General features: G+C 51.2%; 10 protein-coding genes across 10 annotated transcripts; 4 read left to right on the top strand and 6 right to left on the bottom strand.

Annotated features, from left to right (window-relative positions):
* Positions 1 to 1,258: 1,258 nt before the first annotated feature.
* APUU_51031S (uncharacterized protein) lies at positions 1,259 to 2,062 on the bottom strand (the record flags this gene model as incomplete). Its single annotated transcript, XM_041706094.1, has 1 exon — positions 1,259 to 2,062. One exon carries the CDS (start codon positions 2,060 to 2,062, stop codon positions 1,259 to 1,261), a length of 804 nt encoding a protein of 267 aa, XP_041558514.1.
* Positions 2,063 to 4,822: 2,760 nt separating this feature from the next.
* On the bottom strand, positions 4,823 to 5,293 carry APUU_51030S (uncharacterized protein; the record flags this gene model as incomplete). The annotated part of the gene is made up of 1 exon (XM_041706093.1): positions 4,823 to 5,293. The coding sequence occupies one exon, from the start codon at positions 5,291 to 5,293 to the stop codon at positions 4,823 to 4,825; it is 471 nt and encodes a 156-aa protein (XP_041558513.1).
* A 1,580-nt stretch (positions 5,294 to 6,873) lies between these two features.
* APUU_51029A (acyl--CoA ligase) lies at positions 6,874 to 8,730 on the top strand (the record flags this gene model as incomplete). Its single annotated transcript, XM_041706092.1, has 4 exons — positions 6,874 to 7,186; positions 7,236 to 7,693; positions 7,759 to 8,471; positions 8,517 to 8,730. 4 exons carry the CDS (start codon positions 6,874 to 6,876, stop codon positions 8,728 to 8,730), a joined length of 1,698 nt encoding a protein of 565 aa, XP_041558512.1.
* Positions 8,731 to 8,964: 234 nt separating this feature from the next.
* On the bottom strand, positions 8,965 to 10,080 carry APUU_51028S (uncharacterized protein; the record flags this gene model as incomplete). The annotated part of the gene is made up of 1 exon (XM_041706091.1): positions 8,965 to 10,080. The coding sequence occupies one exon, from the start codon at positions 10,078 to 10,080 to the stop codon at positions 8,965 to 8,967; it is 1,116 nt and encodes a 371-aa protein (XP_041558511.1).
* An 842-nt stretch (positions 10,081 to 10,922) lies between these two features.
* On the top strand, positions 10,923 to 12,440 carry APUU_51027A (uncharacterized protein; the record flags this gene model as incomplete). The annotated part of the gene is made up of 1 exon (XM_041706090.1): positions 10,923 to 12,440. One exon carries the CDS (start codon positions 10,923 to 10,925, stop codon positions 12,438 to 12,440), a length of 1,518 nt encoding a protein of 505 aa, XP_041558510.1.
* A 379-nt stretch (positions 12,441 to 12,819) lies between these two features.
* APUU_51026S (putative lipin Smp2) lies at positions 12,820 to 15,365 on the bottom strand (the record flags this gene model as incomplete). Its single annotated transcript, XM_041706089.1, has 5 exons — positions 12,820 to 13,804; positions 13,854 to 14,745; positions 14,801 to 15,068; positions 15,128 to 15,198; positions 15,257 to 15,365. The coding sequence occupies 5 exons, from the start codon at positions 15,363 to 15,365 to the stop codon at positions 12,820 to 12,822; spliced, it is 2,325 nt and encodes a 774-aa protein (XP_041558509.1).
* Positions 15,366 to 16,084: 719 nt separating this feature from the next.
* Positions 16,085 to 19,473, top strand: APUU_51025A (Fibronectin type III domain protein; the record flags this gene model as incomplete). Its single annotated transcript, XM_041706088.1, has 3 exons — positions 16,085 to 16,200; positions 16,259 to 16,452; positions 16,523 to 19,473. The coding sequence occupies 3 exons, from the start codon at positions 16,085 to 16,087 to the stop codon at positions 19,471 to 19,473; spliced, it is 3,261 nt and encodes a 1,086-aa protein (XP_041558508.1).
* Positions 19,474 to 19,819: 346 nt separating this feature from the next.
* Positions 19,820 to 21,118, top strand: THG1 (tRNA guanylyltransferase; the record flags this gene model as incomplete). Its single annotated transcript, XM_041706087.1, has 8 exons — positions 19,820 to 19,833; positions 19,887 to 19,976; positions 20,071 to 20,202; positions 20,261 to 20,305; positions 20,382 to 20,557; positions 20,609 to 20,697; positions 20,746 to 20,850; positions 20,900 to 21,118. The coding sequence occupies 8 exons, from the start codon at positions 19,820 to 19,822 to the stop codon at positions 21,116 to 21,118; spliced, it is 870 nt and encodes a 289-aa protein (XP_041558507.1).
* Positions 21,119 to 21,228: 110 nt separating this feature from the next.
* On the bottom strand, positions 21,229 to 22,017 carry APUU_51023S (uncharacterized protein; the record flags this gene model as incomplete). Its single annotated transcript, XM_041706086.1, has 1 exon — positions 21,229 to 22,017. The coding sequence occupies one exon, from the start codon at positions 22,015 to 22,017 to the stop codon at positions 21,229 to 21,231; it is 789 nt and encodes a 262-aa protein (XP_041558506.1).
* A 722-nt stretch (positions 22,018 to 22,739) lies between these two features.
* On the bottom strand, positions 22,740 to 24,354 carry APUU_51022S (WD repeat protein; the record flags this gene model as incomplete). Its single annotated transcript, XM_041706084.1, has 6 exons — positions 22,740 to 22,892; positions 22,956 to 23,082; positions 23,157 to 23,494; positions 23,561 to 23,627; positions 23,754 to 23,853; positions 24,045 to 24,354. 6 exons carry the CDS (start codon positions 24,352 to 24,354, stop codon positions 22,740 to 22,742), a joined length of 1,095 nt encoding a protein of 364 aa, XP_041558505.1.
* Positions 24,355 to 24,826: the final 472 nt, after the last annotated feature.

Genomic DNA, 24,826 nt, shown 5'->3' with positions numbered 1-24,826 from the left:
CCCCGCTAGATCCCTGCTTCACACTCAACAACAGAGCAGCAAATCCATTATGTAACCGCCCCAATCCCCGCATGATGGGTTGGGGAAACAAAAGCAAAGAGCACGGGAGGGATCCCATTCCCAGGTCGTAACTGCATGAAACCCCATTGCCGCTATAGCCTACTGCATGGTGACACGGACCTGTCAACCGCCTCACCTACCTAAACCTGAATTCCGACCAGTCCTCCAGCTCTCTAAAGTTTGAGCAATGACGGGTGTCAAGGTACGGAGACGGACTACGGATACATAAGGTTGGCTAGTGAGAAGTCGAGTTAGGGCACAATTGCAAGTTACCCAAAACGGCAATTACTCTGATAGAGTGTGCACGGTCGGGTATGGCGGAGACAGCAGAGCCGGCTATCCATCTCATCTCATCTGATCTTATCAAATAAATCCAGCGAGAGTGAGACTCGAGGACGAGTCCAACCTCCGAGGCCGCTGGCAAGGAGAGATGCGCATTGCGTGCGAGGCTACGAGCCGAGACCTCCGAGCGCGTCGATCCGCCAGGGAACAATTCGACGAGTTGAGTCTGACAGATGCAGCGCATGGACAAATCGTGCGCCTGCATGGGCCCTTGAGTTGGGTTGGGCTGAGGGGGTTGAGGAGGGGAGAGATGGACCCGACCGGATCAGATGAGCTGGCTAGTGATCGTTCCTGCTGTCCAGTGTCGGGGTCTCGGATCAGGATTTCTCATTTCTCAACAGCCCGGACGGAGACTCCGGCTAGACAAGTCCGCGGGGACGATCCATGTGATCTGTCGGGCATCCTGGTTCGTGGAGGATCAAGCGGTGTGGGATCGACAGCCGCGTGCCGGGTTGGCTGGGTTTCGTTGACCGCATCGTGATGGGGTCAGTTTGTCTTCGCATGTGCTACTGCTACTGGAGAAGAGTTGATGTGTATGATGTGTATGATGTGTATGATGTGTATGATGTGTATGTAGTTGTTTATTTGTCTAATACCAATTTCTGGTACCAGTACTAGTAGTAGATGCTATATACTTCGTGTAGAAATCAACATGAGAAGAGTAGTGCCCAACAAGTAAACAAGTAAATAACGCCTAACAATGCATGCATGCATCTGTTGTATGCAATCCCAATCCATAACCCAAAATGGCCTTTTGTGCAAAGCGTCGCTGCTTCATGCTGAAATGCTCAGAACATCAAATCGTCAGGGTATCATGTATTATTATATACTAGCGGAGTAGTGGTGAATGGCATGCTCAACATGCTTCAATCATCGGTTGCTGCGCTTGCGGTACATAATACCGATGTTCGAAGTCTGAGTCGGAGAGTGCGATCTCGGTGGTATGAGCTTGCTTCTCGTCAAAGGTCTCGAGGACCGGCTGTGGTGGTGACGGAGGCATGCTGTCATCCTCGGATTCCTCGTCCTCGTCGTGCGACAGCTCTGGAGGTGTTTGTCGCGATGGTGATCGAGTCAAAGCAAGTTCATCGAGATCCTCAGCGTCATCGTATTCAAATTCAGAGTCGGAGTCAGAGTCGGACGAGTCGTAGTCTTCCTCCAGCTCGGTCTCGGTGATAACGGCGGCTGGTGATGGTGCTCGTCGTCGAATAGGTGTGTAGTCATCCTCAAAGTCCGAGTCTTCCTCCTCGCTAAGGTCTGAGTCTTCGTCGGATAGGTCCTCTGGGTCCCAATCCTCCTCGGGCTCTTCGACGACTGTTTCCGCCCATTGGATGTGCTGGTGTTCAGGGCGGTAGGAACCCTTGGTGGCGCCGCTGACAGTTTGATTGAACCAGCGCTCTTGTTCTTGTTCAGCGTCGGCCAGATCTACCATAAGAGTGTCGAGGAGGTTTGCGTGGCCGACGAGCAGGCGCAAGTCATGGTCCGCTCGGGAGGCTTCCCGAGTAAGCTTCCGGCGGGCCGTGTGGGCGAGGTAGTATGTTTGGGTGATGCTCATTTTTTTCTGTTGGCGCTTCCGCGTGAGAGAGTCGAAGTATGATGTGAAGGAGGAAGCAGGCGGAGGGGATGGAGAGGTAGAAGTAAGCGGAGAAAGTGTTGAAGACATGCTGAGGGCCTGGGGGCGGCCTGATGTGTTAATGATCTCAGCCTGTGACTCAGGCAGCACTGAATGTTCTCCAGCCGGTGAGCCGCTGTCCAATCGTGGCTGGGCACAGGAGGCGGTGTATCAAGAGGCTGACAGCCTTATCTCCCTGATACGAGCAATAATATTAAGGGACCCTTGCAAGTGTCTGGGCAAGGATTCGGGCTTTCTGGTAGCGTAATTCCGAGGCGGATACTTGGTGGTCACCGACAGGCTGGTGTATGCGATCGAGCGTCTGGTGGCTGATGCAAATGTACGTGGATGTCTGAGGTATCCTCGTTAGGTAGGAGTCGGTTGGTTTGCAGGGAGTCGGTGAAGAGAAGAGATCGATCAGAGAGGTCTGGAAAATGGATTGAAGGGGATCGTTTCCATATGATATATCCAGCAGGGGGCCACTTTAATTCCCTTTTCCTTTTACTTTTTTTTCGCGTTTTACTAGCCTTTGTATTCTGATTCATAATCGTATCGCCGAGACTAGGCACGCTAGTTTCCTTTTTTCCATTATTATTTTTCTCCTTTCCGGTGCTTTTCTTTGGTACGGGCCCATCAACTCCGCCGTAAAGTCCGACCGGATAGATTTGCACGCCGGGCAGGCATAAGAATTCAATCGAGTGCGCTCCGTGGATCCGATCAGCGGAGCCAAGGGTGAGGATTGACATTCCCGAGGTCACCGCCTCTCTGTTGGGCCCAACCAGAAGCTGCGAAAGCGTGACTCATGGACGTTGTCGCGACACTACGCCTGTTAGGGAAACCGCAGCCCAGTGGATAATTCAGCAAAACAGGAAGGCGCGGATGCTGGTATTTCCGTAATTTACGCTTGGTAATCTCCGGGCAGCCTGACAAACTGACAAACTGGACGAGAAGCTTCCGAGCATCATCCATACTCATCATTATTCAGCTTCCCCGGATGACTCGAATCGCATAATTCGTGGTTATCGCGTTATCTCCAGTCGCCGATTGTCCGTTCGGAGCTCCAGGTTATGCATGCAATCCTGTCAAACAGAGCGACCCAAGTCTGGAACTCTCCTTGATACTCGCGTTAGAACCCCTCAAACACTGGCTTGCATTCATCCGCTGACTAAATTACGACCGCTCAACCTAACAATGATGGCTGATCAGAGGATGTGACGAAGCCAAGTGTCTTCAGCAGGACTTGGCTCTCAGTTCCAGTCGCGGACTCGCGGCCAAGGACGTTGCCGGGCAGTGCCCATGGCCGCGCCTCGTCTAATCGTTGCAAAGCGCAGCGTCGAAACGAATACGACAACCGAGATAGTCGATCATCTTGTTCAAGGCAACATGAATACTATTCAAGGATACGTGGACCTTATGTACGCCAACCTGACGGGTGCCGAGGATTCCAGGCTTCCACGTTTACGATCTCTCCCCCATTCACATCATGAATATCGACACTGCCTCTGGCCTGGGGGCCTAGATGCGGAGGAGCCGCACTGCCCAGTGTGCCCAGTGTTTCCAGCGGCCCAGCGCTTGCGCCTCGCAAACGTGTCGGCCTGTCAGTCAACCGTTGGTTTCTCGTGTATTTCCTTGTTACAGATATCGTAATAGCTGTCATCATCCCTAAGATCCACCCCGGTGGCAGTCCTCTTGGGTATCTTGGACAATGTTTCTGCATCTCCATCCTTTGCCACCCGGATGAAGATAACAAATACATCAGTAAGCATAGCTAAATTATACTCGAGACAATTTCCGTGGATACGTCGTATTCGTTTAGCCGGGTCAGCCTTAGGAACACGTGCGATCCTCTTCCCTGGGTCGTATACTGACTACTCGTATACCCATTTCGGAAAGCTGTTCGTTGCTTACTCTGAGGTTCTGCCAAATCTGGGGGTTGTCAGTGCGTTGCTGACAAAAATGATTATTAATGATGCAGCCGGGACGTTATTAGCTGTCATCCATGGATATCCCCAGACTTGACCTGAGTCTTCAGGGTTCTCGTTTCGTATTTCCGATTTCTAATATCCACGCTACCCGATGACATCAGCATCATGACATGACATGGATCTAGAACAACATAACCCAAGAATCACATTGTTGTCAGCGGCCTTATTCTATCTCCGTTATTACTTTATTCTCACTAATAGGCGTTGACGTGCTCGAGTCTACTCTGAAGTCAAGACTGATGGTTCAAACTAGCTGAACCCTCAGCCAACAGTTCAAAATACGTGATATAGTTTGCACGCATAGTACTCCGGTATTTACGATGTCTTTCATTAAGCCCAACTGATAACATTAATTCATCCTCGATTCAACTAACCGACCTGACTCATAAGCAATGCATGTATAATCGGTAAACCGGCATCAAACTTCCGATGCCCGCCGTTTTCCTCGTGAAGGAGGCCCGGCAAAGCTGAACCGTGGGTCCATTTCGCCCTACGGACAACGGAGTTCAACCAGCTTCCCCATCCGAGGCTCTTTTCGGGATACGGCGTCGGTCGTCCGGGCGAGGGTCTTGGTCGCTTCGTGACTTCGACCCTCCGCCTGAAAATTTCTTCCGGACCCGCAGCGCCACCGTACCCTGATGGCTTGCGGTGCGGACCCGGCACTCGGATAGATCGGGAAATTTTCATTGGACTAGCGTAAAGACTTTCTTGTTTGTTTAATTGTTCTCAAGTCATTTCCTTGTGAGTCTCCACTCTCCATACCTCTCAGTCTCAGCCCGTTAGTCACCTTGGGCTTGGGCTTCCCGCAGATGAGGCGGATGTAGCGTTAGAGGCTGTCATCGTTACTCGACAATGAACCACTTTCTAATTCATCCACTGCTTCCAAAGAGGGAACAGTACTTTGACCAACGTCGCTGTCCAAAGGATCTTCACCATCCGACTGTTCTTCGTAATCAGGTAGTTCTCCTTTTGCGGGATCACCAAAGTCGTCCCACACCCATCCAGCGTCCTTATGGCCAAAGACAACAGCCCGAGAATCTCCTACAACTGGAGGAAGGGAGTTTCGGTTAACCATCCCACGCATATGCAGCGGTAGAAGAACCTGTGCCAGCTCAGGATGGTCCTCACCACCCTCGCTGCTATGTCTTTGAAGTCCCAGCCCTGAAGGCTCTTCCTGGAAGTAATTCGAAGCCCTCTCCCTTGACCATTGTTTGATAGCTTTTGATATTCTATGTCTTCGCTGTGGAGAAAGTGCCACATAATCGCCATCGCCGTCATAGCCGGTGGGGATTAGCATTGATGAGAATGCCTTTATGAATAATCTGTCACAGCTTCAACGGAGCATGCAAACAAACGATTTGTACTGATCGATAAGAAAGCTCAAAGCATACACTTGACGAGAGTCAGCTGTCGCAATATTAGTAGCAAAGGCCTCCAGAAGTGTGGGAAGAGAGTTCCATGATCTTTCAAGGTTTCCACCAGCCACGACCCCTGGAAGTATATGGCTTCTCGGCGAATCAATGCATAATCGCGTTTCTTTCCACCTCGTTCTTATCGAGGGACTTGGTGTATCCTGGATCCTTCGAGCAATATGGGATTGGGCAATGCGTGACTACTGCAGTGCAGCTGGCAGTCTTTCGGAGGCAGGGTATAATCAGAGCCTCCAGCCTTCAAATACCTCTTGTGTCTACCCCTGGTACCTTTAAAGTCTGACTTCGTTTTATATGATCAAGTAACATGGCCTATGTTGCGTAGGTGAATATCAGCAACACATTCACCACGCACCCAAACCGAGATTCCTAGCGCACTTGTCTGGATTTCCATACTTTTGGACATAGCTTCATGAGAATCGACAATCGAGAACCCTCGGTAATGGATGCTTCTCATTCATAGATAATTTCTCTTAACCGACTTGAGATGTACGTTAATGTCTAACTAACTTTGGTTATTCTGTGGCTTCGGTGCCTCACTGTCTAATATAGGGGTAGACGCGGTTAGGGCTTGATACTGCCGTAGAAGAGCAAAGGCCCTGCTATTCTCCCTGCTTTCCTGGAACACCTGTTAAGTTGATGTTTAAGTGGTCTTGACCGTATGCCCAAACTCCGGTGTTATTTCATACCAACCTGCTGCTGCTGGACAGGTCGGGTGCTATGTTAAACCAGTGATATTGTCCCCAGCCACTCGGAGCCACAGGTATCAGATACCTTTTAACTTGACAATCCACAAAGTCCTTGGAATAACAACACTTTGGTCTTGGAGTATCTCCCAGAAGATACCCTAGTTGCAGGACAGCAAGCACACCCCCAGAAAGACTCGATATTGCCAGGCCACACGAGCAAGAAACCAACCTAAAAGGTATATTTTGAGTATATACAATGCGAAGCAATATCTATCAAAAAGTAATACGCACCGCCCGCGGCTGCATCTTGGATAGAGCAGTCGTCAACTCTCACCGCACTCTGCGCTAGCCGATCGGTTTTTGTATTTAAGGCTGTTCCTGCTGAGAAGGACCAGCGAGATTCAACATCTTTATCTGCAATATTTCTATTAGCGGTATTACTTGCTCTTTTGTTTGAATGTTTGCATTGTAGATGTGACTGATAGTTACACCGGCCACCTGTTGGTACACAGCTGCGAGCCAGGGTAGATCGAGGTAGTCCAGCTAGATCCAGGGAGATCCCCAGGTAGGCCCTTTAGACTTTTCTTTTCATGGCCATGATAATGATGATATAGCTTGATGTCCAAAGTGGGCCATATCCTCACTGCAATAACCGAGACGAGACGCAACCACCGAGGGCCGAGACCGTCTCCAAATATACGACGACCTCTAGTTAAGCAGAACACCAACATCTCACCTTTAAACAATACACCGTCACAATGATCAAATCAGCCCTCCAAGCCGACATCCCAGTCACAGACGTCGCCTCGTTCGTCTTCAGCTCCGGCACGCCGTCCTCGCGTGAGTCACCGCAGTACTTCGACGCCGCCACTCCGGCGAAATGCTTTAGCCTGGCGCAGGCTGAGGGGTACGTGAAGCAGATCGCTCGCGGTCTGGAAGTGCTGGGTCTCCAGCCAGACGACAAGGTTCTTCTCTACTCAAACAACAGTCTCTTTTTCCCGGTCTTGCTGTGGGGTGTTCTAGCCGGGCGGTTCGTCTTTACGGCTGCGTCGCCAACGGCAAGTGTTAACGGTATGTATACATTCTGCTTTGAATGAGTAGGGGATACTTATAAACCCAGAACTGGAGTACCAGCTCCGCGACTCAGGCGCGAAACTCCTCCTCGCTGGTCCGAGCCAGGTATCTGTTGCGCTGGACGCAGCGGCGCGGGTCGGTCTACCCCGGGATAAGGTGTATTTATTCTGTGACCCGGACGATGCTTCAAACTACTCATCGCAGTCTCTCCCGGTATGGACGCAGTTCTGGAGACCCGCTGCAGAGGTGCATACTTGGTCGTGGAGGAAGATAGACACGCTGGACGAGGCGAAAGACACGACGGCCATCATCAACTACTCCAGTGGAACAACAGGTCTTCCCAAGGGGACGGAGATATCGCACTACAATGCCGTTGCAAACTCCACCCAGCTATTAGCCGCGCGTGCGATCGTATCCAGCGACAAGAAGGGCCGGGATCGCAAAGAGCGGCTCGACATGTCTGGGGAGAGATGGCTTGCGCCGCTTCCCATGTACCATGCATATGTATGTCCGCACCCTCCCATCCAAGCTATCCAAGCTATCCAGTTGCAGATATCTAACGAAATCAGGGCCAAACATACTACTGTCTGAATGCCGCACGCGCAGGCGCAAAAGTGTTCATAATGCAGTCCTTCGACGTGCAGAAATACCTCCTCTACATGGACATCTACCGCATCACATTCATGGCCTCCGTCCCCGCCATAATGGCCACTCTAGCCAAGCAGTCTAACGCGTCCGCGTACAATCTCGGCGCCGTAGAGCTAGTAACCAGCGGCTCTGCACCGCTGAGCCCTGAACTGGGGCGGATCATCGCGGGCATGTACCTCCGTCCGGGGCTCGGCGTCAAGCAGGGCTGGGGGATGACAGAGACGACGTGCTCGATTACGACGTTTGCGCCGGATGACGAGGACGATGGCCGGTCGATTGGGTATCTGGTTCCGAACTGTGCTGCGCGGATTGAGCCTGTTGAGGGGAGGGATTTCAGTGGTGCTGCGCCGAGGGGGGTAGCTGTGGGTGAGATTTGGGTTGCTGGGCCGAATGTTATGAAGTGTTATTATAAGAAGCCGGACGAGACGAGGGAGACGATTGTTGAAGATGGTGGGATTAGGTGGTTGAGGACGGGGGATATTGGGTATTTTGATGAGAGGGGCCGGGTTTATATCGTTGATCGGTTGAAGGAACTCATCAAGGTCAAGGGCCTCCAGGTTGCCCCGGCTGAGCTGGAGCAGTACCTCCTTACCCATCCGGACGTTGCTGATGCAGCTGTTGTCGGTGCTAAAGTGTGAGTTGTTTCCCATATCCTTCATGAAGATGTCTAACAGCATAGAAACGGCGGAGAGTACCCCCGAGCATTCGTCGTGCGCAAAGGGGGCGCTGTGACGGATACTGAGCTCTTCGACATGATCAAAGCGCAGTTTGCACCGCACAAGTGGCTCACCGGGGGCGTATACTTTATTGACCAGATACCGCGGACTGGCAGTGGCAAGATCATGCGGCGCAATCTGCCTACTGAGGCAAAGGGAGATCGTGCAAAGCTGTGAGGTAGATATACGCCTAGACATGAAAGATGTTGCTTGCAGGTACTGGAGTGGCGATGCAGCTGAATTCATATATGATAGCATGTTCGTCAAATTGTATCTGAACTGCCATGGCGGCTAGCCCTAACTCTGGGTAGCCCAGCACTTAATCACCATTATCATAAGATGGCCAAAAGCATACATTACCCCAAAAGTCACGTAGGAAAACTAACAAAGTACTCGTTCATTCTGACGCTTCTAGAGGCTTCTTTTCTGCCTCCTGAATAAAGCCAAAATCGCCTCGCCAGCAGCAAGGTCCGTCAGACCTACTCCAATGCTTTTATACATAACGAAGCCCTCAGAAAGAAACTCGTTGGCTCTCTCGGTATGTCGCTTCCTTGCATGATCAGTATGTGGCCCAACCTTCAGGTCGACAATCTCTCCCAACTCGACGATATTCTCTGTGATCTTTGTCTGAACAAACTCGCCGCAGTGTTGAATGGCGAATTCGCGATCATCTGTAAGGACAACGCCTCTTTCATCCCCAGTGACAAGATCATAACCACCACCATTGCCAGCGATGGCACGGCGTAACAGGTCAGGATCCAGCTCAATCATATCAGGGTCCCTTGATCCAACAGCCGAGATAAACGGACGACGCCCTTTCCCATGCATATCCAAAGACAAATACTCTGCAGGGAAGAGAGGCTCTCTAGACGGGGTGGTACAGAAGACACAATCTGCGTCCTTTATACAACCCTGTAGGTTCAATCTGTTGGTGGCATCGACAAAACAAAACACACATCCAGACCTCCATCGAGTCTCGTTCTCTTGCGATATCGTAGCAACAAGTCCGTCCGCACGATCCCTGGACCGGTTTACAAACGTGATGCGTTTCACTTCAGATCCACGGAGGGCAAGGATAAGTCGAGTATGCCAGAGCGCTTGCATTCCAGCTCCGAAAACCACAATGTTCTCGACATGGTTTCTCCAGGAGAAGGGGATCATTGCACCCATTGCGGTGCGGTAGCCTGTTATTTCCTCCGCGGGAAGGAGTCCAGTCGGGATGCCTTTTCTATCACAGAGCAATATGACACCGCGCAGGGGACTACTCTTGCCGTCATCTCCAGGTGCGGGTTGGACAATAATCTTGGTCCCTATGGAGGATTCCGAAGTGAAGGGTCTGAAAAGCGCATGGAGGCCGTTTGCGCGGTTGATGATGCTGGGTTTGGGCTGATACTGGCGCTCGTCGCTGGTGGAGAAGGTTTTTAGTGCTTGTTCGATTACATTCAGGAAATATATTGTTTCTTCTTTGGGTAGATTAAGCAGTAGGTTGTGGACGACAGCGTTGTCGAGCGTTTGGATATCGGACATTGTATCGTGTCGTGCTCGGAGGTCGTTGAGCAGGCAGCAGACAGGACGCATAGGCTGAGACAGTTATTTGGAGTATAACTAGCGAGATCTTTAGCTAAAGGGTCTTCTACGAAGTAGCTCTCTGCCGGATTCAGCTGGTCTAACTTGGTCCGCTCCATGTAAAGATTCCAGATTGCTCTTAACCAACAGCTAACCTAGTCAATTCACAATGTCTACAAGGATTCTCCAGCTCTATGGATGTCTAAATATCACGAATAGATCCTCAAACAGCTCGTTCAGCCAAGTAGTGCTCCCCAGCTGAGGGAGCGCCACGGCTCGGATAGAGGTCCGATCCGACAAGTGCAAAAGGCTCCGTTTATACAGGATGGCGAAGGCTATTTCGCTGTTTCAGTCTCACTAGTGAGTATCTCGGCCCGGTAGATGTCCTCTCTTCCCCGCAAATCAACTCCTTGGAAACTGGGGAAACCCCCATATCAGCTCAGCATCCGATGAACTTTCCTTAAGACTCCAGTGCAGACATAGACACCGCCCAGGGACTGTTCAGCTCGAGACAAGATGCAGCTGCGTTCCTCCTACGAGTTATGGCGTATAAGTTTACTGATGAGACGCTAGACCACTGCACCAAAAGACCCTGCAAGGCTGGTGGTGAGCCCGCTATCTCCAACATGATCTCGGCCGCGTGAATAAGATGGCGATAAGGATCTCGGGCCGGGCTCAGGATCGAGTGGCAGAGGCCATACCCCAGTTTATAGACAATAGCCCTCCCCCACACTATCTACCCCATGGCTACTTAACAGCCACCCCTGGCTAGTCTTGGTCTGGCGCCTGAGCACATCTTCAAAATGAGCCCGGCAAAGAAAGACACTGCCGCGCAGGACAAGAGCTCTACCATAGAGGCTGGCCATGATGGGACCTTGAGCCCTGTTGCTTCCATTCAATCAGTACACCAGCAACCGCCTGATCTCTTCGACGACGCCAACAGTGAAGTCAATTTCCGTGGTGTTTCCTGGCAAGGCGCCGCTGTCCTCGTTACGAAGGTCCAAATTGGACTCGGGGTCTTGAGTCTCCCCTCCACCTTCCACGTTCTGGGCTTCTTTCCCGGCATCTTTTGTTTTATTATCCTGGCTATGATCTCGACTGTGGCCGGCTATGTATGTGGGAATGCTAGGCAGTACTACCCCCATATGCACAGCATTGGGGATGCCGCCGAGATGCTCTTCGGGGAGACAGGCAGGGAGGTCGTTGGGATCATCTACTACATCTACCTTGCCCTGGTAGCTGGTGCAGGAATGCTCACAACATCAGCATCGTTAAATGCCCTATCTGAGCACGGAGCCTGCACCACCGTCTTCCTCGGCGTTACCTGCGCCGCCTCCTTCATCATCGGGACAGGCTTCAGGTCTCTAGAGAAAGTCTCCTGGCTGAGCTGGCTAGGCGTGGCCGGAATCATCATTTCCATCTGGATCACCGCAATCGCATGCCTCACCCAAGACCGGCCTGCCGTGGCTCCTGCAGATGGCTCCATCGATCTTGATATCCGTGTTCTCCCGCAAACGACCTTTCTCAAGGCAATGGGCGCCATCTCGACTCAGTTATTTGCCGTCGGTGGATCTGGGACATTCTTCACCTTTGCTGCTGAAATGAAGCACCCTCACCTCTTCACCAGGTCGCTGCTTTGCGGCCAGACTTTTATTGTTGCAACGAATATCGTGATCGGGTCGATTGTCTATGGCAAGGTTGGCCAGTATATCGCAAGCCCTGCCCTAGGCTCAGCAGGTCCTCTTATCAAAAAGATATCCTACGGCATTGCGCTACCAGGGCTGTTAGTGACTGCAGTCTTATGGAGTCATATCGCAGCCAAATATTCATTCGTGAGGATCCTACGAGGGACACGCCATCTCCAGTCAAATACCACCCAGCATTGGGCCGTCTGGGCTGGCTCGATGGCCGTCACCGTCGTTTTCGGCTTCATCATTGTCGGCGTCGTTCCCTTCTTCGACGACTTCCTAAGCCTCGTCGGGGCTCTTTTCAATCCGGTCTTCACTAACGTTATTCCCGGCTTCATGCTCTTATTCTTCATTGCAAGACAGCCCGTTAAAGCCATTCAAGGAGGCCCACATCCGAGCCTGAGCCTTTCGCAGTCCTCGTCCGCAAATCACTGGCTCGTTGACTCCTACCTGGTTGCGAGGGGCGGCTGGAAAGCCTGGAAATATGCCCTTGGCTTCACGCTCGCTTGGTTCATGGTCGTCTCCGGCTTTCTGATTATGGTTGGGGGTACTTATGCAACTGTTCTGAGTATCGAGGCTGCTTATGGCGATGGCAGCATCACGGGCGTGTTCTCTTGCGTTGATAACTCCTAGCCCCGTTGTTAGGGCTATATTACTTTTCTGGTGTATTTGGTTCTGTTGAGGGTGATGATAGCAGATATGCTTCTCGCAATTATACCTACTAGACAGAAAAGGGGAACACATTCTCAAATGAACAGATTGCATTATTGCTTCCTATTATTGCTTCTAATGCGTAAAAATACAGTTCTAATGGAATCGGTAAAAATAACCAACGCTGATATGCAACCGTTGACGCCCGTCATGTGGCTCGACAAATCAAAAAAGAAGAAAAAAACACCGTCAATGCAAGTAGTCTAACGCGTTCTCCCGGTCGTTTCTATAAGCGTGGGAATGTCGCTCGAAATATCGTCACATACGTCGAATATGTTCTGTTCATGTTCATGTTCAGTCCTCACCTGCCGGGTGTGGATGGAGTTGAATCCTTTCCGCGGACTGGAACTTCGGGTACCACGTTGTTCTTCTCATCTTCCTCATCTTCATCCTCGACCTCCCCGTCGATCTCCCCGTCAATATCGCCTTCAATTTCGCCTTCAATTTCGCCCTCGAGTTCACCCTCGAGTTCACCCTCAATTTCACCCTCAATTTCGCCTTCGTCATCTGAAGCGACGCTCGCCTCGCCCTCGTAGGGGTCTGTGGCCTGAGAAACGAAGCTTGCGCCAAGATCCTCCTCTCCAATTTCGTCGTCCTCAAGCTCTTCCTCATCGCTCAGTTCAGGATCGTAGTCTTCATCATCAGCATCATCCTCATCATCTGCCTGGCTTTCGCCTTCACTATCCGTCGTCGAAATATCGTCAAGGTCTCGTGGAACATCCCGCCAATACGTGAAATCGGTATATTCTTCACCACCGGCTTGGACCAGCAAGCTGACGGGTGGGAAAAAGTGATCCACTAGCTCACGCATGGAAACGTAACTGCTCTTATACTTGTTCAAGCTCAGAAGGTCCAACTGAACTTCGGCGTTCGAGTTGATGGTGAAAATCCTGCTAGATGGGATGTTCACGGACCGATAACTGAGAGCGTCTGTAAGCCTGTTGCCAAATCCTGCATAAAACGGGTTCTCTTTCCCGTTAAAAAGACCCAGAATGTCTCTTAGGCAGGCCATTTTGAAGACTTCGGGCTTCCTTAAATAGATCTCACGTCGCAACGCTGCCATCGTTCGATCAGGACTCATGATAGTAGGTCCTTTTGGAAGTCGGTATCCATCTTGACAAACACCATAGATGTATGACCGCGTAGTATCTGCTTGCCCAACGGATCGACTGGTGAGGTACATGATGTTGTATCCATTGCTAACAATATCAGTATACAATTTAGCGACTCCAGCATGAGTCCAGTCTCGACCGATCATATTCAAAACATGACCCAAAGCATCGGACCTGATGAAAATTAGTTGTGTGAAAAAGGACAGAATCTTAAGAAACTCACTTGGTAATGGTTCCATCGATATCCGAAATGACAATAGGAATATCTCCGCTCCAGAGATACATATTAGCAGTGCAGGTAGCCTTGTTGACGCTAAAAGACATGTCGTTGATGCCGGGCTTTAGGTCCAACGCCTTGAGCTGGTCGCTTGTGAGGCGTAATGTCTTCGCATAGTTGCGAACCGGTTCCATCGGCATGGTGATGTGAGGGGGCGAATGCGGTGGCGTTGGGAATCCAGGCTGAACATCAGACTGTGTACGGTGGTGCCGTATATGGAATGGGTTGCCGAGAGAGTTGTCGCTATCGCTATGATAGCCAGGGTCGGACATCGCATTTTCACTCATAGCGGAGCTAGGGCGCATGGAGTTGATCGTCGCTCGGCGGTTTGCTGACTCTTTGGCTTCTTCGCTACTGTATATCCATAGGTTGCCATGCTCATCCGCTCCAATGAGGGCCCCGATATCGTAGTTCCCTTCGAGTTCCTCGGCAAGAATTTTGCGCGCAACAACCTCTGCACGGAGAGCATCCTCTTCATTACTCTTATAACCCGTCATATCAAGCATTAGATCGCCAGTATCGGTAACGCGGGAGGGAATATTCGACGTCGATAGTTTCTGGGACAGGGACATCGCTCGTGAAACAGCCTCTTGTAGAGACACCGGAGGGGGGCTTTGTGATCGTCGGAGGTGGTCAGCTTCTTCAGCCGAATCGGCGGATTCCGGTCGCTGTAGTTGGAAAACCTGATCAGAAACACCAGGGCCGGAAGAGTATCCTCCAGTCGGCAGAATTCCATCGGAAAGCGCACGATCTAACTTTGGCTCTGGACCGAGGGAACTTCGAGGAGACCTGTCCAAAGTAGACTCATCCGGGGACTGCGACAGAGGAGTCACCAGACCTAAACATAAATAAGTATGGAAGTGAATGTAATGTGCAAGGCAGGGTCAGCGTACCCAAATCACTGGTCGCCCGACCCCCCCTAGATACAAGCGGGGGGTGAACTGCTTCTTTCGACTGGTCGAGGTCCAAGTATTCCGGTTCTTGCAGTGAGGGCAAGCTTTCTTCGCTGCCCATCTTCGGACTCGGGATTGGCGATATCAGAGGCGATGTCTGCATTGAGGCGGGAATTTCTTCCGACGTCTCAAACACAAAGAAGGCCTCCCCACCCTCCCCCAGCTTCATTGCATAGTCTTGTTTGACATCATTGACTTTGAATTCCACCTTCAAATGAGTTAGCCACGCCAAATAGTCTCAGCAACAGGATCACGGATCTCTAGTACCTTCTTTTCGTATGGTCGGAGTAACGAGAACTTGCCGAATCGGACGTGGAACGGTGAACACGCAAGGGTGCCTATAAACCGCAAAGTTAGAAAAATAGATAATTAACACCCAATCTATCACAAACAAACCATCTTCTTGCTCGATGACAATCACATCGATGGCTCCGCTCAAGGTGGCTGGGTTGATCGAGTTCCAGGTCTTTGAGACGGAGCCGCTAATACTTCTGACGTACTGCATCCCGCAATGTCACGGCGAGCTCCCCTCGCAAAGAATAGAAGGTCGGTCGCAACGAGATGGTAGAATCGCGGGGTGAGGTCAGTGGAGATGAGGACGTGGAAAGTCACAAGCTGAAGCAGGAATTGCCGCCTACATCAAACCCATGTGACAAGCCGAGAGACATGCCCCGACAGGAGTGGAGAAAGAATGGAAAAGGCGAAGAATGAAAACAATTCCAGGGCTGGTCCAGGACTTCAGCTTATCACAGCCGGAGGGCAAACGAGCGGGTTTAAGTCCGACAACAATCGAGGGGTTAAAAAGGCCGAGATAGCCGAGTGAGGAGACGATGGGACGTTGACAGGCCGGGCGTTGAGCGGATGCAGCTCTCAACAGCCCAACATGCAATCAGCTGGGCTTATCCAGCTGCATGTCTGTTATGTCAGCAGCAAGTATTTTGCGAATTATGCAGCACTAATTATAGTCAGCGCTAGTCCGCATCGAGTCAGCCCTGTCGCATGACCTGGACCGAGGCTAGTCCATTTGGAGGGAAAAGCTTGTTGAGCGCTACCCTGATACGGTTTAGTGGGACGGCTGAGTCAAGCATCACATGATCTCCCCACTGCCACTCCGCAGCGCTCATTTTGTCACGCCTTCCGCAGTTGATTCCGAGGTAGCAGACCCTTCGGCGAAGAGACCGGCATCCCGTCCTGCTCGAATTTTGCCCATGGACCGCAGCTGGGATGTATGAGCCATTTTATCTTCCCTTTGACGCCTACCCCAGCGTGGTCCCCCGTGTCAGGGTGCGAGGCGTCATGGCTCTCTTTCTGGCAGCCAGCATCCTCTGGGCTCTGTGCTGGTAAGTTCAGCGCGCTCCCCTGTGCTACCAGTTCGTGATGAACTAACCTCCTTGACAGGCTTCTGTACCGTGCGTGGCAGGTCTGTCAGACTCCCAATGATCTGTTGATAGAAAAACTTGGCTTGGACATCCCTCCGCCCCCCGAAGTTACTCTCGAAGAAATCACCGCTCGCGCAATACGGATTGCGTGGAAGCAACCCGACTTTCATAACTCTATTCATAAGCACATAATTCAGGTTAATGGGACCAAAGGTAAGCTTCGTCATGCCACTCACAACCTTATGCGATAAGGAACGTTATTGACCTAGTTGGTTCCTTGCAGTGGGTGAATCCAAACGAGCGGAAACTGCCGTCGAAATTTTGAACCTTATTCCCGGAAGCATATATCACATCTGTGTCCAGTCAATCAGCGCAGCAAACTTTCAGACGCCCAGTGCAGTCATCCATGTGCGCACTAAGTCACTTCCTGCCTCCCAATCTAATCAAAATGCTCCGTCAACCGGACCTACAATCCGCGCTTCAGTTCCCCGGTCAACCGTTGGTCTTCCAACCCCCTCCGCGCCTTTAATGGCCCGCGAACATAGCGGAGGACCCGTGCAGAAACGTTCATCTGTAGGACGCCGCCAGTCCCCTGCATCCGGCACTACGGACGTTTCGCACAGCCATCCAGAGACTATACCGCACAGTACCGTCACCTACGACCAAAATGAGGACATCACTCGCCTAGCGGATCGACTCAAGAATCTTCAGCATGATAACGATACCGTGGAAAGGCAAACCACAGATGAAGAGGAGGAGCATATTACGCTTTTGAAGGATCTGGAGAAGCAGCGGGATGAGTTGAAGAAGCGGGTGAAGGAAAAGGATGAGGCCAGCGGTGATCTGAAAAAGCACGTCAACAAGCTCGAAAGTGTCAATCGGACAGTACAAAGTGAAAAGACAAAGCGTGAGAGAGTTCTTCAGCAGAAAGATGCCGATCGCAGAAAGCGGAAGAAGGACCTTGCACGGTGGCAAGAACAAATAGTTCGAATAGTTGCAGATGCTGAGCAGGCCAGGGATGAGAAGACTCGTCTTGAAGGAGAGGGAAAGCAACGTGAGGATGAAGTGAGAGAGAAAATTGCGAAGGAGCAAGCCGAGATGAAAACCATCGACGACGAAATTCAAGACAAGGGTGGACGGGTGAAGAAACTTGAGGATGAGAGAAAGGGGCACCCCGAGGCAGATGGAGAAGATGGGAGGGAGTTGGACCGCATTGACAACGAGCGAGCACGGCAGTGGGAAATCAAACTCGGCCATCTGCAAGCTCGTTACGCGGCACTTGTGAACCTCCATACCCAAGCTCAGCAACAGTATCAAGAGGCACAGGAGCGTTTCAAGTGGCTGACCTCGCAAAGAGGCAATGCCGGCCCATTCTCTCTGCCACCGCTGGAATTGGATCTACCCAGCGGAGCTACCATTCGCCCACCGCGTCGCCATCGCAGTTCGCTCAACAGCAATGTCTCCTCGCCGATGAATTACTCTTCGCTAGAGCCGTTCCCTACCAGCCTGAATTACAATCCTCCTCCCACGACTAGTTCGCCAACTTTTGCACCAGCCCCGTCTTTCTTCAACATCAATAATGGAATGACCCTTCCTACCTTAACTAGTCAGCCGGAGAGTTACCGCAGAGGGTCTGACTTTTCCATCGCCAATCCACAGATGAGCCCCCGGGCGGACGCTTTACTTCCCTCTGATCTGCTTGGTGATGAAGAATCGCCAGAGTTGCCGCGGCCTATTATCCGGCCCCGATTCTCAGACCACGAACAGACCACTCCCCAGAATGATAGCTTCCCTCCCGGGCCCCCTTCCCCAGAGTCTGCTGGGAGTCGCCCTGGAAGTCATTTGGCTAGTCCTCAGGAAGCACAGCAGCACTCTCAGGACGATGGCGCCGAAGCGGCTCCCTTGGAGGATGCTAATGAGGCGCCGAAACGTGCCTCAAGGCGGCTGTCCGGTTTCTTCAACTTTAACCGACCCCGTGGGAAGACCCTAGCAGAAGAACCGCCTCTTTTGGGGACTCTAAAACAAGGCCAGAGCCAGTCATTCCCCAGAGAAATGGATGAAGTAGAACCCATTGGGCCTAGGCGTCGGCGCCTAAGCTACACCAGCGGCTGGGGCAACCCAATGTCACTGCTTCCAAGAAACAACACAACTGGAGCTACCCCAGACAGCTCGTCTGACCATTTGCCGTCCAGACGTACAGCTATCTCTAGCATCTTCTCGTCGAGTAAGTTTGGATTTGGAAGCGGTGGTGGTTTACCCAAGGGCGAGGGCACGGCTCTCAACTCCGGTTACAACCAGTTCAGTCCTAGGCACGATCCTATCGACCCGTCATCGATCTTAGGCACGGTCCGGCGGGGCTCGTTGTCTCCAAGGCCATCGTCGACCTTCTCATTTGACAATCAACTCCCGCATCCGTCGACTGATAACCGGCACTTCGGTTGGCCTACTGCTGACAAGTCTGGTCACCGAAGTCCCCTAGCGTTTGATTGGATGTCACCGTCTACGTGGTCCAGAACCCAATCTCGACGCCCGTCTACCACTCAATATGGCTCCTCCGGTCATCTTCCCCTAGGATTTTCTGGCGAGCCGGATCTCATTGAAGATTCATCTTTTGAGCGGCAAGGCCGGCCATTGCAGGCCCCAATTGGTACACGGCCATCGTCATCTCATCGGCCGATAACTCCGAAACTGAACCCAGCAGCGCCTACGTTCAGGACCATATTCAAAAAATCGGACAAGAAGGACGGTAAAGATAAGGGCGAGAGTAACGAAGAAGCAGATGCATCCTTCGACATGGCTTTCAAAGATGGCTCCCCCTCGGAGTCCAGGGACTCCCGGTCCTTGTCTAGCCTCCCTCGAGGTTCGTACGAGTCGCTTGAACGTATGCCATCTGCCGCTTCCGCGGACAACGCCAGCTCGAAGGAATCGTTTATCCAAAAGATCACTCGAAAGAGCAGCTCTAGCAAGTTCGGATCCTGGAAGGATCGCTCTGGTCTGTTCTCCAAGAAGGGGGATGCATCGCAGGGCGACATTGATGAGGACGGTGATAGTGAGGTGCAACTCGCGAAGAGCATCGACAGCACCCTGTCCAGCGCGCCTTCGCGGAGCAGTCTCAGTTTCTTCAGCCGCAAGTCGAAGAAGTCCGACAAGGCGGCTAGTGAGACGAGCGAACGGCCGAGCGAACGACACAGCGAGTTTGGCGACGATGAGATTCCAGAGGAAGAAACTGTCTAGCTTTTCAATATACTATCTTTCTTATCTTTAGTATAGACGAGTAGCCACATTAGATTATACGAATAGGTTTCTCACCGAGCCAGCCTGTTTAGTAAATTTTGTAAATAGCTTATTTGGACCAACTATTCTATCAATTTTGCATCTCTCACTTGTTATACACAGTAGTTGGATATTTGTCGCGTGCTTGTCAGTGCAGTGACTCAAAGAGCGGTTCCCACGCAGTTTCTCCCCACAATCTCTTCATCTCCCACCATAACCCACAAGAACATCATCAGGACCCAACAACAACAGGGCATGATATTAGCATCCCGAATTCAACGATAATAAACCCTACATCACTATAAAAATGGCAAATTCAAAGTACCCCACCCTAACCCCTCCTCCCCGCTTCATACATGACTAACAAGCGCCAGGTACGAATATGTCAAAGCCTTCGAGCAACCAGACATCTTGCTCCCAAATACATGGATTGTTGTCCGAATTGACGGACGGGGGTTTCACAAGTCAGTGTCTCTTTCTTCCAGGCGTCCTAGCTTAGTGTTATCTCACGAGGGCGCAGTCGAGGAACGTTGTAGGCTCGTACTTACGCTACCGCAGACTATCCGATCGATATGCATTCCAGAAACCGAATGACCGGCGCGCACTGGATCTGATGAATGCCGCTGCTGTAGAGGTCTTGAAGGATCTTCCAGATCTGGCGATCGCTTATGGCGTTAGTGATGAGTATAGGTTTGTCTCCGATTTTCTCCGTCTCGGTTAGTTGGGTATTATGCTAACAAATGTCAAGTTTTGTCTTTCATCCTACGTGTGAGCTTTTTGAGAGGCGGGGCGCGTATGTTATCCCCTTCTCTGTTCTTGATTGTTAATTTGATTATATGAAAGGCAGACTTGAGACTTACTGGTAACAGGAAACTGGTGACAACCATTGTTTCAACGTTCACAGCACATTATATCTTCCTATGGAGTAAATACTTCGTAGATACGCCGCTGCAGTCGCCTCATCTTCCATCGTTTGATGGGAGGGCGGTAATGTATCCGGCAACCCAGAATTTGCGAGATTATATGAGTTGGAGGCAGGTTGATTGTGAGTTCATCCTCCGCGGCCTAAGATGGGTTTAGTGTTGATGGTTTGCAGGTCATATTAATAACCTCTACAATACGACGTTCTGGATGATGGTTCTCCGGGGCGGGATGAGCAATACTGACGCTGAGGAGGAGTTGAAGGTTGGTATTCTGTGGTCAGTTGATATTAGATCATGCTGACGATAATAGGGAACCGTGTCGGCGGACAAGAACGAGATTCTTTTCAAGAGGTTTGGAATCAATTATAACAATGAAGAAGAGGTTTATAAGAAAGGGAGTGTGGTTTATCGGCAGGTATGTTAAGCCATTACTTCTACGAGTTTCGCTGCTAACTAGACTTTAGTACCAACTCGAGGACAGCAAGACAGGGTCAGATTCCAAGGCACAGAGTCAAGCAGATGCGCAAGCCAATGCCTCAAAAACGCAGCAGGAGAAACTCCGCAAGCTACGGCGAAAAGCACAGGTCGTGGTTGAGCATGTGGACATCATCAAGGACGAGTTCTGGGAACGAAGACCGTGGATTCTATCGGGGAAGCCAGGGAAGTTGCCAGCAGAGGCTTAAATGTCATGCTATCATAGATTGATATTAGAAATGCAGGTGGTGATGCGGTGGTATACGCCTTTTAACCAAGCCAAATGGGTATCTATAACAGTCCAAGTCTATATATGATATCACGTCGATTTGCTCTTTTTCGATTTTCGTTTTGAGCTCTCGTCGGATGGTTCTTGTTTCTTCTCCTTCTTTTTCTCTTTCGAGGATTTGTCTTCCTTTGCCTTTGACTTCTTGTCCCTCTTCTCTTTCTTCTCCTTCAGCTTGTCCAGTTCTGAACCTCCATCTTGGTTGTCTGTCGAGTCCAAATCCATTGAGACCGGTGTAGGATAGTCATCCTCAGGCTTCTGCTCCTTCTCCTTCTTCTCAGACTTTCTCGCCTTCTTTTCAGCCTTTTCCTCGGTCCTCTTGGCCTTCCTCTCCCTCTTCTCCCTCCTCCGCTCCCTCCGTTCCTCCTTTTCAACCTTCCTCCTCTTCTTCTCCTCCTTCCTCAACCTCTTCTCCTCCTTCGTCTCATCCCCATCCCCATCAACTCTCTTCCTCTTCTTCCCCCCATCCTTCTTCACCTCCTTCTCCTTATCCTTATTCCCAAGCGTTCCAGGAACAGTCTCCCCCCGAACAAAAAACCGATAAAGCTCACTCGTCAACGCATTCCCCTTCCCCACCTGCCCCTGCCCCTGCCCAGAATCCGCCTGCCCAATCCCCTTCAGCGCATCCTCAAACCCACGCAACCACCACTGATTCGTCGGGTCTTTCGTCGTCGTCTTCCCAACACCGCTGTTGCCGGTCCGTCGCGCAACAAGGAGCGGCTTTGTGAGGCCTAGTCCGCCGCGCACGCCTGCGCGGTCTGGGTTGAGGGGGTTGCCGGTGCCGGACCAGCCGTGGCGAACTAGGTAGGCGTAGGCGTCCATTCTTTTTGCTTGGTTGGTTTGGTTGGAGAGGGAAGGTAGGAGGGCTTGTATAGGGTCGAAAGTAGACGTTAGGTAGGAGGTATCGTTCGTCGTGGAGTTGGCCTTGGTATGCGCATGAGAGGTTGGTTTATCGAGGTCGACGCAAAACGAAAAGCGCAAGACGAAAGCCGGTTTAATTGGAATAGTATATAGAATGGAATAATGGGAAAAAAAGAATAATAAAAAGAACTAGGGCAGTCCACCGCACCGCACCGCTTCGCTAGCTTCGCTTCTTCTCACGTCGAGTGAAAGAGTCCGATGTTGTTATCGTCGAAACAAAAAATTTCAGAGCTGGAGAGCGATAAGAGTCAGTCCCCAGTCCGCGCGGATAAAAATGCGCTACGTGGGGAGTTTTATTTGCCCGATAGGTGCCTATACCTGGGTTCGAGTCCCGCTGTGAACGTTTATTGTTCTGTTTTTGTTTCTATGAAGGATCCTCCTCCTTGCTTTTTTACTTATCTTTTGGGTCTCTCTATATTATGCTTCTTTTTATTATTTCAGCGTTCTGTTTTATTTAATATATGAGTCCTCCTTTTTCTCTGTGGTTGGACTATGATCGAGGTGGTGAGTATATATATCCACCCATCGTATCCCCATCATTCTACAATCAAGACAGCTTAATACAACCTCATTAGAGTGAAACAACAGTGTATTCAAATATTTTCTCTATAATTTATCGCAGACTAATACGGCTTAAATCTGGCCTTCTCTTTCGCCTTCTTCTCCTTGGGCCTCGGCGCATTCATCAGTGTGTCCCCCTCATCCTGATCAGTCTCAGTCTCAGGCTTCCACGCACGCACGAAACCGTCCTCGCCGCAGGTGAAGACCGATTGATTCTACATAAACTGTTAGTGTATCGGAGAACTGGAGAAATGGGTTAGGCAAGGTTAAACGCATACCTGCTCGTCGACGTATACCGAGCGCACGACCTCCTCGCCGTGGCCGCCTGGGAGGCGCCAGAGGTTCTGCTCGTCGAAGCGCCATGACGGTGTTGGGGAGAGGGGGATTAGATCTAGGCGTTTGTCGCTGTTCCATTATTAGTATACATACCATGCCCTGTCCAGAGTGTAAATTTTAAAAAAGAACAGGTTATCACGTACATCTTATTTCCCGCGGCAATGTACGGCGCCTGGCTCCCGACACAAAACTGCGCGATATACTCGCAGTGTAGAGGCTGTCTTAGATCGCCGAATTGGATCGGCTCGGGCTCTTGGGCCTGATCATCTGGGTCTGTTGCCGGGTGGATGGCGAACGTCTCGTCGTGACTCAGGGCGTAGATGGTGCGCTCGTTGATGAAGCCGGCGTGGTGCACGGAGCCGTGGTTGATGACTTGCACCAGGGCTTCGTCTTCGTCTGTGACGGTTGTGTCGTAGATATTGACGAGGCCGTCCGTGCTTCCTGAAAGGAGAACGTTGTGCCGGGTTGGGTGATATTGGAGCTGTAGGGTGGCGGTGTTAGGTTGTGGTGTTTGTTCATATCTTTGTATGTTGGGAGGCTGACATACCTCGGTTACATCGTCGTTGTGGCTCTCCACGTACTGGAGATGCGGCTGGGATGGGGATCTAGCATCCCTGCGTCAGTTAGCAGCTCGTGGAATCCACCACACGCGTAAAGGGCAAAAGGCCTAGACTTGGTCGTCTTATCTCGCATCTCAGAGAAGCGGGGAGCGTCTAGACGTTGACGAATGGGGGACTCACCAGAATGCAACGATTGCCTGGTGGGAGAGGAGTTCCGTCCCAGCGACGATACTGTTTGTTTCAGAGCAGCTGGCTGTCGACAGCACCGGAGCCTGATTCGCTACTTACAAGTTAGCGAGCTGCATACCTAATTCAGATGTCTGAGCACAGCGACGATCTATCAGATCTGCCCAAAGCGAGACAAAAACTTGCACTACCACCGGGGACCGGGGACTGGGGAGAAGGAAGCACGGAACTCGACGCAGCGATTGCATCAAAGAACAGCGCAAGAAGAGGAGGCTGAAAACTTACGTGATTCGACCACGAGAGCAGCGGAATTCTTGCGATGGCGGAGATCCCACAGTTTGACTTTGCCATCTCGGCCTCCGGTGATGACCAGCTGGTTGTTTGCATCATACGTCCGCAACGAGGTGACTCCATCGTCGTGTGTGTTGGTGGCCACTAACGACGCATGACTAAGTTTGTTCGCATCGAAAATGCGGAGCGAGTCGTCGGATGAGATGGCAGCAAACTCTGTTCGCGACGACGGCACAATCGAGTAAATGTAGCTGTCCTCTGGCAGAGCGAGCGAGGACGAGCCAGTTTCTTTGAGCGTGTGCATGGTGGCTTGGGCTCTGGAGGTTGTGCGAGGTCTCGGTCTCGACCACAGTCTCTACCTCAAGCGGCGGGCCTGGCTATTGGCGCGCTGCCTCACTTGCTTCTTTTGGCAGGACTGGCCCAAGTAGGTATCCCCTACTCACTGGAACAAGTGTAGGCGGCGCGAAAAGAGTATAGTCTAGATGGTGCCCGACAATCCTTCCCAGGGAGAGGCAGTGGATATGCGAGCGTTGATAGACCAGCCGCTGCGGGAAATTTTAATCTCCTGCCTTTGAACTGTCCCACTAGAGAGATGGACCTGACGTGGCTAGCCCTGATAGGAAAACTGAAGGAATTTCTCCGGCGTCTGCAAAACCACGGCTTGCTGCTGCTAAACTATGATTGCTTTCTTTTTTGTTTTTTTTTTTTTGTTTTTCGCACTCGCTTCCTGGTTGTCGAGAGAATCAAGAGCGGACAGAGTCGAGGGAAAAGCCAAG

Source organism: Aspergillus puulaauensis, chromosome 5, assembly GCF_016861865.1.
Source record: "Aspergillus puulaauensis MK2 DNA, chromosome 5, nearly complete sequence".
Classification (NCBI taxonomy): Eukaryota; Fungi; Ascomycota; class Eurotiomycetes; order Eurotiales; family Aspergillaceae; genus Aspergillus; species Aspergillus puulaauensis.
This window is presented reverse-complemented; position numbering and strand designations above follow the sequence as displayed.